General features: G+C 41.5%; 1 protein-coding gene across 8 annotated transcripts in view; it reads right to left on the bottom strand.

Moving 5' to 3' along the window:
* Window positions 1-12,466, bottom strand: part of WNK2 (WNK lysine deficient protein kinase 2) — a 106,115-nt gene that overhangs the window by 8,521 nt on the left and 85,128 nt on the right. For 6 of the 8 annotated variants that reach the window (XM_090148141.1, XM_090148142.1, XM_090148143.1 and 3 more), the window contains 2 exons: window positions 8,118-8,162; window positions 6,422-6,675 (listed from right to left, as the gene is read on the bottom strand). In XM_090148141.1, the coding sequence (XP_090004267.1) occupies window positions 6,422-6,675; window positions 8,118-8,162 (299 nt within the window). Of the gene's footprint in view, window positions 1-1,008; window positions 1,084-6,421; window positions 6,676-8,117; window positions 8,163-12,466 lie in introns of all 8 variants that reach the window. The other 2 variants (XM_090148144.1, XM_090148140.1) reach the window with 2 other exon arrangements.

Raw genomic sequence — 12,466 nt, forward strand, 5'->3', positions numbered from 1 at the left:
CTAGGGCGACATGCACAGGAGGACAGCCCAGCTCTTGGCCTCCTCACACCTCTTACTTGTATTCTTTTTTGGAAATTAATAGCAAAGTTTGACACAGGAAGGATGTCTCAGTATAACCTTACTGTTTAAGGAGTCAGGAAACATTACTGAGCAGGTAAGAATGTAATGTCGCAAAATCCCTGGAAAAGCTTTAACGTGCAAAGTAACCCCCTGTTGTCCCTCACTGCTACTGCATCTTGTGTACAGAAGTAAATAAATTAAGCCAAATGCAGAATGAAACCAAATCTCACTGTACTTCTTACAGCCCTTCCCAAAGCAGGCTTTCAAACCTTCAGCACATTAGTGCTGTAGAAAGGTGTTCGTGCTGGGCTGTTCGTCCAAGCCGAACCAAGGGTGGCAAAGAAGGGAAGACTTTGCGTTGAAGTTCACTACCCAGCACTGGGGGTGTGGGATCATGTCAGGTAAACCAGAAGGACTCAGCAGGAGCTGATCCTGCCCAGGGGCTGCTGGAGCCAGTCCTGCTATTTTGCTGAGATTCAATTAGCATTCACTTCAATTACTCTGTTTTTGCATGCTAAGCTCAGAGAAAGAGCTCGTCTTCCTAAACATGGGGATGGCAGGGGCACCCGAATTACATGCTTCATAATGCACAATGCTACAGAAACAGTAATTATACAAAACACTGCCTGGTCTCAATCTGGATGAGATTTACAGTATTTCTTTGCTTTTTAAATTTCACATAATTTGCAACTCCCTGCCATGGGTCTCATCAAGCCAGCACCTACTCACGACATAAGAAAAAAACAATACTCTCACTTTGGGAGTGTCCCAGTAATATCAAAAATATTTCACATCAAACTAGTAGAATTAGCAGGAAAGTGAAAATTCAGAGGAAATGAATATAAGTATAGAAGAGTGTGAAATGCTTACTCTAGTCTCTGGTTTTAGTCTCTCAATTAAAAACAAAAATGGCAATGGCACTCTGATGCACTGCTCTGGGGCGCTCACCTGTGCTCCAGAGCAAATGTGAAAAGCACACAAGCATCCAATACCTTCCACTGCTTCTCTACCTCCATTTCTAATCTGAAACACGAATGCGATGGCAAACACCAAACTAAGAAATAGCTACTTTGGAATAATGAATTTAAAATCATTCATCCATAAAGATTCACCAAAACTAACAGCAGAGAGCAAAGACCAACAAATGGAGCGACTGAGGACGTGCACATTTATACAACACGACGACTTCTGACGGCTGTTCTTAGAACCACGCTTGGCATCCTCAGAGTGATGGCTTTCACCTCGCAAGATGGTTGTGAGTGAAGTGGCTGACAAAGAACGCCGGTAGAGGAACCTCGCCTGTGTAGGGAATCTCTTCTAAAAGCAATGGACTTATCAAGTAACGCCGAAAATGCAAGGTGACGTTTCAGCAAGTTTAAAACTTATAACTGAAAAAAACCTTCTTTTCAGATCTTTTTAAATGTTGAGTAATCTACTTCTTTACTTGATTTATGCTGCTTTACCTTTTCTTGCTGAGCTAATCAACTCAGTAAAGCAGCGGCATGTCAGTCAGGAATAAATGCCATCAGGTTGCAAACCCAAACATTCCACATACACATTGAAACCTGTTTGTATGATGACAAAGGTACATTCACAATGTAAGGTTGCACCCTCCACCTTGCTGCACACTTCGAACAAGCAAACCCCATGCTGTGAGCAACAAAGACAGCCAGCTCGTGACTCCCCCTGTACTGCAGCCCCTTAGACAAACTCATTTTTTAAACCATAATCTTCGGACAACCAACGAATCAACACCGATGGAAGCTGAAACCCTTCCTCCCCCCCACAAAAACTGACTGAAACATTGAGATGAGCGAGCAGTGGTACAGTCCTCAAAACAGCACTGAATTGCCCAGCTTTAGCAAAGTCACAGAGGCTGCAAGGGACCTTGCTGACAAAATTTGTAATGAAGTTGTCTTGGGAATTGAAAGCAAGTGGCACAAGATCTGAATCCCATACCAACTCAAACAGCTCATGTTTAGAGCATGCTGAAAACAGATGTAACAACAGCCTGCACTCATACAGGACCAGTGGCTTCTGCTTGTTTGTTTTTAATCCTCTAGTTCTCCAGTTGGTTCTTATCCCTCCTTTTTCAGCGTACCAAAAGCCCAAAGTTAAGAGGTGTTACTGAAAATTTGTGTTTGTCTTCTTCAGACTTCTAGAAAGCTGCTCTGACATTCAGAACGAGCAGGCAGCATTGATCAGCTTCAATCAAGCGCAGGTACATCATATTTGTAACATTCTTCCAACCCAATGGACACGGAAGACACAGCAAAAGGTGTTAATAGCCCTTCTGTTCCATTCTTACATCCGCAGCTATCTCCAGAGCGCCTGCTTCCCAGGCAGGCGGCTCATTAAAATGAGGATGCACTAAATGCAAACAGATGTGCAGCGATTACTAATAGTGCCTACACCACCACACACGTCAGCAACTGACACGGGCTGCCATGCCCCACAGATACAACCATATCACGGACTCAGAGCACGTTTACAGCTTTTCTTTTTTGGTAATACTTTTTCTTTAATGCCCATGCAGTCATGTAACGGTACAAAGGGACAAAACGTGTTTGCTACACTCGTCATTCCCAGACATCTTCAAACAACACCTGTAGCCACACAACATCCAGTGCTTTTTACACAGAAAGCAGCTCACGGCCCTAGATATATTCCCCTGGTGGTGGTAACCACAATTACCTGTAAGAAAGGATCACTGCATAATGCCTCCAAGATAGATAAGCATGAGGGAAATAGCTATTTTCAGGCAGATTGACTTAATTCTGCCTAGTATCTCCTACTTCCTTTCATATTACTGACAGTAAGAATCCATGCATATTTCCATGTTTAAATAAAACCTCTGAAAAGGAATGTTTCATTGCTCTAGTAACGAAACTGGAAGCCTAAAAGTTTCCCCACAAGCTTCTAATATGCATTAATGGAGATCTGCAGCCAAACCAACTGGTATTTTTTTTTTTTTCTGATGGAATTGTCATTTTCACAGAAACAAAGCAGGATTTCAAGTCCACTTTTGCACCCAAACTATTGCTTCCTATACCCAGTGACAATAAAAACGAAGAGAATAAAACCTCTGAGTCTTTAGGCAGCTTATTAAATAACTAACAGATTCCTCTTCTGTGCTTCCACCTTAAAAGTAGCCTTCATTTAATTTAAAAAAAGACATTGATAACACATTGTATTCACACACCAAGCAAATCTGCTGCTGCTGGCTAGAAGTAACTTAGAATAATAGAATCATTAGGGTTAAAAAAGATCTCTAAGATCATCAAAAGTCCAACTGTTAAGCCATCACCAACACATCCACTGAAAGGGCATCTTGAAAGGGGGTAGGGGGAAAACAAACACCTGTTTTCAGGGTGAAAGAGAAGACTTGAAATGAGCCAAACTAGCTTATATAGAAATAGCAATCTGCAGACAGCAAGAGAGTATTAAAATAATAATACCTTTAGCACTGACTTATTGCAATTTTATTTTGGGTAAAAAATGGACACAAAGAAGAGAGCCATCTGGTTTGATGCCTTCTTTGTCATTCCTTGTATGGACTGCACTCCAGGAGGATGCTCACTGGCTGCGTGGAAGAGCTCTGCCTGGTTCTGATTCCTGGGGTTGTCCTTACAGCCAACAGACACCGCAGAACAACTCACACAGCTCCCACTCCTGCCTAAGAACTCTTCAAGGAGACACCTTCCTTCCCCATAACCTCCAAAGGAAATTCAGAAATGCCTACATTTCCAATTATTACAATGGGCCAGTGTTAGCTTCTCCCAAACAAAATACTTGGTTGGACTATGAGACAGCTGGCCCTACCACTTTCCTGCTGGTTTGTTCCAGTGTTTCATCATTGGCACTATCAAAGATAAAAAGAATGATAAGCATCACTGTGTTTCCGATTTATCTAGCTTTTATTTCCAACATAAAACCTTATTAAAAATTTCTCTGATGAGCTGGGAATCTGTTTAGTGCTCCTTAGTTCTTTTATTGCAAAGGTAATCTTGCATTTAATCAAAAAAGACAAGATGGTGTTAACAGATGGTCTGAAGAAGTACAGCCTGAGCTTAACATGCTCCCTGTTAGAAAGCTATTTTTTTCAGTCCTTTGTGATTTCTTGAGTGCTTTTTATCTAATACCATTTTGAAGTGTGGATTCCATACTGATTTACTGCAAGTACAACATCTCCCAATATAACTCCAAGAACAGGTCACTCTCCTGGCTGCCCAGGATCCTCTCTGCTTCCTCCCTCTTCTCCTGGCTGTTTTTCCTCCCAACCTCATGAAGTGTTCTTCTTCCTTCACTTCAGATCCCCTTTAATGCGAATTTGAAAAGGTACTCAACTTCTACAGCAGCCCTCGCACAGCTTTTAAAGGCTCCTCCATCACATTTGTGGCCCTACTTCCTGTGGCCCAGGAGGGTTGGTGGATGCAGCACAGTGGCAGCTCCTGCTCCCAGCACAGGGAATGCAATTCAGCAGTGCTGTTCCACATTGGAAGGTCTGAAGTAGCCTGTGGCATGCTGTGCCACTCCTGTGTCCAAAACACCCTACCAACAACCCTAACACAGGAGCCATCCACATTTACATCCCTTCTGCAGCCCACATCCCTACTGGTGCATGAAGTCACCCGCCACCAGCTGGCACAGAGCTCTCAGTCCCCAGCTATGAGTGTTCCAAGCAGCAAGAGACAATGTGAACTGAAGAGCAGAGAATCCCAACCTTTCTATGTTCTTAATCAATAATCCGAGTTACTTCAGCCTTAGTCAATCTTTGGAACAGACGCATTCTAAAAAAACAAACCCTCTAAAACCAGCATGTTAAGACAGCACATAGCAGAAAGTAAAATTAATCTTAAATTGATGTTTACATCATTAAGATAAGAAGTCTCCCCCCCCCCATCTCTTTTCCAGAGTTGTAAGCAGGCAGAGCACCCCATCAGATCCTTCCATCTACCACAGGAGCCTCACGGAAAAGACAACAAGCTGTGAAAAGCACATCAAAAAGAGTAAGTGACAACAAAGGAACAGAGCCTGTGCCCACACAACCGCTTCCTAGAGCATCTCCAGAGACCTTCTATTTGTGTTTACTGGCACCTTCATGACTTGTTTTCTGAGAACTAACGGGGTCTTGACGTCACTTCTACTCCAGAACACGTTTATGCTGTTTAAACCATCACTATGGAGAGGGATTATTTACTCTCCAGTTTTTGTTCATTAATGGCCACTATGAATCGATGCAAAACTGCTTAATAAGCTTACACAAGTGCTTTTCCCTGTGAAGTCAGCGATCTACTAAGACCAGCAGGTACAAAACAGACACATCAGCAAGTTCCTGCTCCAGCAGGTCCCACCTGAACAGCAGCTGAGCTGCCACTGCTGCATCCAAACCTCTTCCCTCCTCCATGCCAAAAAAACAATGGTTTCTACCCAGGTCCAGTTATCTTGTTTTTAAGGGGTTACCATGGAGTCCTTCACTAGTTTTACTCTCACAATTTCTTTGCCTTTAAAATTAATCTGTTTTCCTCTATTTGGCTCAATTTCTGCTCTTCCAAAAAAATGAATTGAGCAAAAATAGTTGAGGAAGCATCAGTCTGTGAGAATGAGAAGGGGATTTGGAAAACCAGACCAGGGTGGGAGAGAACTCTGAATTGGGATTCTGGCTGTGTCCTCAACACTGTCATGCAGTCACACAAACAAGCACTGAACACTGACACAGACACACATCATGGCACTGTTTGCCTGCTATGGAAAATAAGAAAAGACAAATGGGGCACCACTAGGTATGGCTTTGTTGTACTTCACTTCCACAGAATTCCTGGGGATGCCCATGAGGCAAAAGGCCTTACAGATGCACTAGATTAATACTGCACAGTGTAGAATATCAAGCAAGGGTCAGAACAACACTGAGCAGTGCCCTGTCTTGGCGCAGTACCTGCAATGCTTGTGCTAAGACAAAAGCTTGCTGCCAACAGGCCACTAGCCCAGGCCCTGCCTGCCTGAGGAAGATTCATGTTAAACATCAAAAAGAAGAACGTTAGCAATAATAAAAACTTAAGTCAAAGATCATACGGTTAGTGGTATTAAGTATTGCTGCGGTTACTGTTAATGAGTAGTTAGCAATTTAAAAATATATATTTTAAAATATATGTATTGCAGCCCATATATCTCCCAAGATTATTCCAAAAGACAATTAAAAAAAAAGCCAACAAAACTGTTTTAGTACTTAATGAAAAGAGTTGGACATTTATACGAAGCAGCTATCTGAAGTAATTTAGTTTATGTCCTCCTCCAAATCTGAGTTCTGCAAAGGCTGTCAGACACATAGCAAAAGGTACGTCCTTCAAGGAGTGCCACTTACTCCACATGTCTCATTCTGTGTTTGCATGGGATTTGCCTTTGGCTCCATGTCCTGCCTTTTTTGGTTCTGCTTCAGTTGGTTTAAAGAAGGTTTTGCCTGTGCAGCTCCAACAGTTTTGCTTGTCCACTGGTCAACCAGCTTGTGAAGATCATCGGTGAACGTTCCCTTCTTGTTGTTACTGTTGTTGGCCTGAACCTGCAGAGTTGATTGCGGGAGGGGCTCAGGACACGTTACAAGACTGTTTGTAGAGGATCCTGGAAAATCACACACAAAGAAAGTTGACAATGGCGTCTCCGTTTCACCACTTATCTGCTCACATAGCTTCCTACACACTGCAGTTCAAACAGTGGCTTTCCTGACTTCGCCCTCCCCCTCCTTTCTACAGAACACCTTTGCTTAAAGAAATGGTCCTCCATTGGTCCAAATGCTTTCAGACTACATCTCATTGTGTTACCTGCCCAGAACTTCTCTCAACTGAAATTCATGACCAAGAGAGAAGGAATAAATGCACAGAAGCACTCCCAGTGCCACCGACACTGCCAGGCTTGCAAAGTCTCTGCATGGAAGACTGCCATAGGTGTGTTACTTGCTGCAGCTTCATGCTTTTAAAAAATGTATTTTATTTGCATAAGTGTACTGTCCTCCTGGAAAAATGTAATTAGCACACAGGGCTAAGAGTACAGTTGGCCTCAGTGTCTCAAAGGCTCCAGGACCCACAGCCTCCCTCTGCCAGCTTGACATTTGGGGAGAAAAAAACATTGGGACCACTAATGTACAGAAGAAAAAGGAGAAAAGAGGCCATAAGTGGGCATGTGAGTTTCTGACACAGAGATACAGAACTTCTGGGATAGATAAAGGCAGATGGGAAGAGATCTAACAGAAATTGAATTTTATAGGCTTGTATGGCTCTAGGAAGAGATCTGTCCTATTTATCTGTTGGTAACTACAAGTCTGACACAGCAAGACTGGCAGCAAACTGGAAGAAAGTTTCTACGAACTTTACAAGATTTACTGTATCTCAATATTTTAAATAAGACCATCTCTCCAAGCAAAAAGTTCATGGAACTGCAGTAAAATTATTACAGAAGCAAACACAAACATTCAGTTTTCCGTTTTCTGTTAATGAGCTACCAGTCAATGAAACTGAATAAAGTAAGTGTTCCTACGGTCATATAAAATACATTACTAGCCTTTAAATGATCATGCATTCAACCTGCAACACAACTTGTAAGTGAACACTGCTCATTTCCTTTTCCTTTTCTCGGGGGAAAGGGACCAGTGAGAAAATAAGTACTTGGACAGGAAAGCTCTTCAATCAGTGCTTAACATTTCATGCATCTCCATAGGAACAAGAGAGTTTTAAGCTATAAATTCCTCCAGCAAAAAATTGCAGTCATATAGAAGTGTGTATTTAAGGGAAATAAACACACAATCCAGTTTTCTGGCTGCATGCGTGCACAATCTCACACACAAAGAATACCACGACTGTCTTGCAGCATGCGTAGATCCCAAACATCACAGCACATGCATTATTAGGAAAGTATCACAACGTATATAGTCTAATTTCATACCAGTATAAGTGCATCAGCTCTATTCATTAAACAACTAGCTTTTAGTAAAAAGAAAAAAGAAAACTCAAAGAAAAAGCATCCCATGCCATGAAGGAAATACTGAGAAACAAAAATGGGATAGTTACTACTACTGTGATCTTTGCCTAGACATAGTCGTTTCAAGGTGGACCCTACAAGGTAAAACAATACAAGACATACAGAATTAGGTAAGACTAAACATAACAAATCTGACGGACAAGCTTCTGTACTTTTAAGCAATCAGAGAGTAGTTATTATGCAAGAAAGGACAGACAAAGTCAGCAGTTCAGGTGAGTAAAGGAAGTCTAAGTAACTGGACAGCTCAAACCTTTATCAATGTGCAGCCATTCAGAAGCTTTGAGAGGTACAATAGCATGCCAAAAGCAAGGTCCCATGACTTAAAGATGCATTTTTTCGTTTGTTTCAAATTGCCTTGGCTTCCTAATAGGAGATTTTGATTCCTATTTATGCAGGAAATGATGTCAATTCAGTTTGTGATAGGAGGCCAAAAATGCTTTCAGGAACAAGTAACGCTAGTCTGGCTGCAAAGACAAACTGTACAATAACCCTAAAACATCCCGTTTTACAAGTCCAAAAAGATACATTGTTCTGCAGGTCTGAGGCCAATTTTCTCAATTATTTATTAGCATGATTTGTGTCTAAATGTGAGATTCTGAACATTAATTAAAAGTAACTGTAAATGAGTTTCCCTTCATTTTGTCCAAGTGCAGAAAAACAATCCAGCAGAGTAGCTGAGTTCTCATTTAACCAAACTACGTGTTTTTTCGTTATTATCTTGTTAGAGCCTTCATTATTTTACATATTCTGTTGGACAGTTATCTACAGTGCCAGATGTGGATAGAGAACCCTATTTGACAGTTAGGTCTCGCCAGACATTGGCACCATTTCCATTAGAGTGCCAAATTTCCTGAAAGGTATTTTGGACTTGACAAGAAGAATATCGTTATGGTATGGGAGGAGATGAACATCTGATATGGGGCATGGTGAGCTTATCGTGAAGAAGCACTTGAACACATGAGTAAAATCAGAAGGCTGGGCAGAAAGCAAGATACAGAATGTATGTGCTTTTTTTTTTTTATGGTAAACTGGTGCCACTGTTTAATTTTACTGTGCCAGAAATGCAGCTTTAAACTCAGAGATTGCAGGTCCAGGTTGACATAGGCTCTGAATGAGTCTTCAAAGGAGAAAGGAGAGACATCACTCAGAGACTGGAGAAGAGAAAATAAAGAAGAGAGGGAGGAAAAAAGGGAGAAGAAATGCTTGTGTTCTGATATGGGTGATATGAGGAGGAAAAGAACGATTGGTTTGAAAGAATTTTTTGTTATTTCCTATAGCTTAATGAAGTTTATATTCCAGGAAAATCAGAAGGACAGGACTACAGTAATGTCTTATGCAAGCATGACCAAAAGCTTAGTTTCTCAACTCAAAGCTTAGATGAAAAGTACAAGTCACATTCACAACTGAACATCGTGTTGCATTTTTTTGGTATTTATCTTTTCCCTCATATATTTTACAACACCTATCTTTTAAAGTTAGGTAGCAGCCCCCGTTATAGCAACATCAGCGGTAGTAATATAATAATATAATGTTAATTTCTTAACTACCCTGCAGCATTCTGCATGTAGCAATAGGTAGAAGTTGGCACAGTCTGTATGCAAATGAAAAATGCCCGCAAAAACTAAAAGCAGGCAGCTGACTGCAGTACGTGCTCAAATGCATGTAAAAATGTTTAATCACCAACCCCACTGCTTCCTGAGCACCAAGCCACGAGTGCTGTGCACCCCAGGTGCCAATGCAAACCTTCTGCTCCAAAACATCTGGGGAAGTGACAGATAGCACTGATCCTAGACATGCACAAGGTACCCACACAAAGGGAGCCTGCTTTAAGAGAAGTACTACAAAAAGGTGAATCACCAAAAAGAGCTGTTTCTTTCCAACTGCATCACTCCAACGCTCCTGGGAGATGGGAACATTACCTAACAGGGACTGATGATCACCAGCTAAGATTTGATTTAAATTCAAATTCAATTTAAAGTGCACTTGGTAAACCTAATTCACCAGATTAATTGTATTACTTCCACAATAAAGGTGTTTAATAGCTGGAAAAGAAAAGGAGATGAACCCTAATTAATTGAGATTTAATCTCTGACTGTAAAAGTTAAGCGAAGTTAAGCTTTATTTCCAATTCCAGAAGTAACATCTGAGAAATTAAGGAGCTATTGATCTTACAGGACAGAAAAAAAATCCACTGTCCCATATTTGTGCTGTAACAGCTGCCAAAAAACATGAAAACTAAAACAAAATTGAAATGGCAGTAAGTTGTTAGACCATTTCCATAATCCCATTCACGTACAATATATTAATTACTACAGACCTGACGAGAATAGCTTTGCATGAGATTACAAGTTTAAGCCAAGAGGAGCTTTTGAAAATCCCACTCACAGTCAGTGCAAACTCCTCTCTAAGACGCCCTTGCAATTTAACCCATGGGAAGAGGTTGGGCTAAAATTATGCTGGAGACCATCAAAAATATTTTATTCCATAAGAAGTTGAAGAAAAAAGCAAACTGGACAAGGGGACAAATTGGACAGCAGTTCTGGGAGAACCTGAAAGTGTCCAAGCTTGATGGGCTTTGTAGCCAGACACAACTGCCTTTATAGTAGCATGCTGCTAATGTATTGTACTAGTAAATAGATCTGAGCTCCCCTCCCCAGAGTGCTTTTATTCCTCAGTCAAATGTGTAGATGTAGAACATTCCTGAAAATGCAGCACGGATCCTCCCAGCAACTCCTAAATAACAAAACAGCGTTGATTTGTGGGACGGATCCAGCTGAACTGCCAAGTCCCACAGAACGACTACCTGCACCCAAAGGTCACAGCTCAGGCTCACATGCACTTGCTCCCCGTGTTTCAAACCCACTCTTGGTGCTCCTGCACGTAGAGACGCTCGCACAGAGCACATGCAGGAGTTGCTGCAAACCCTCAAGTCTCCTTTGCACTGGGCAGCTCAAGTTCCTGACCGAGAAGAAGGGCCACGAGCCAGCTGGCCCTCTCCATGCCAGCATCGTCACTTTGCACTGTGCCCTGAGGCCCAGGGCTGCGCTGGACACCCACTAGATGGAACCACCAGACACGTCTGCAGGCTCTGGCCACACAGCCCAGCTTCCTCACAGGTCCCCAGTTTGCTTCTGCTATGACTCACAAATGGGGGAGTGCAAATCTCCAAACACTTTGCCCAAAGAAAAAGAAAAGAGAACATATGGGCTGAGAACAGAAACCAATTTGTTGTGCTGCTGATTACTTCAAGTATTGGGAAGCTTCATAATTGGAAGAATTCACATATTCCCTCGGTTTCATTCACAATATCCATGCACCCAAACTGCTTTAATATGCTGTTTGTGAATTGCCACCTCCCAGAGCTTTTGCATCCTCCTGAATAGTGGTTTTGTGAAAGATAAATGAAACCACTTTGAGATTTGTATGTACAGGAGAAGAAACTACTACATCCATTATAATACCAAATGGCAAAAATCACATACTGAGATTTCCCTCAGGTACTCGGAAAAACCCTGAGTGCAAAACTGTTATTAAAAACCGGTATGAAAATAAATGCAGTGTGCTAAGCAGTAAACATCAGTTTTCAGAACCTGAATGCTTGGATTTTAGGGATCTCAAACAAAATCAAGATTATTCTTAAAAGTACTGTTTATTCATAACATTAGGGAGAGTGTTTTTAAGTGGTCTTGTGCCTTTGATCTACACCACGTGGGTAATGATGAGCAACATCGCACTGCAATGGGAGACTTGGTATCAATGCAAACAAACAGTGGGTTAACCAAACATTTTCTCCTGAACATTATCAGCCTTCCTAATTTTATATGTAAGTGGCCTATAGTACCTGGTCAGCCCAACATATCTTTATTGTACAAGCAAAATCTGTGTGCCTAAAGGGCAGCAAATACTGCTAGGTAAAAAGGTTTGCACTTTTTAATTAAATAGCTTGATATCATTTGGTTGAATCGCCAATTATGTAGAAGTCATACAGATAAGGTATAAATAGTAGGTGCACAATTATCTGAATTGAGAAATACTGGATCCTAACAATCCATTTCAGAGTATCATTTAATAATCTGATACTGCTTTTTACTTATTGCTGCTTTGATGAACTGCTAATTGACTTCATCTCAGAGGTCACATAAGGTCATAAGAAAATAAACTGAGCGCAGTGCTTCAGCCAGATCGGTTCACACAAAAAGTCGATGGCACTCTCCTCTGGAGTAACCGGATCTTCCCGCCACTGAGGTGTACATCAGAATTGCTCACTTAAACTGATTGAAGCGAATGCATGGGGAAAAGCCCACCTAGAAAAGACGTTTTGAAAGAACTAGCTGGAGCACTATCGTCTCAGCATTTCCACATGCAAAGAGCGGGGGAA

This window comes from Phasianus colchicus, chromosome 11 (assembly GCF_987193195.1).
Source record: "Phasianus colchicus chromosome 11, bPhaCol1.hap1.1, whole genome shotgun sequence".
Taxonomy (NCBI): Eukaryota; Metazoa; Chordata; class Aves; order Galliformes; family Phasianidae; genus Phasianus; species Phasianus colchicus.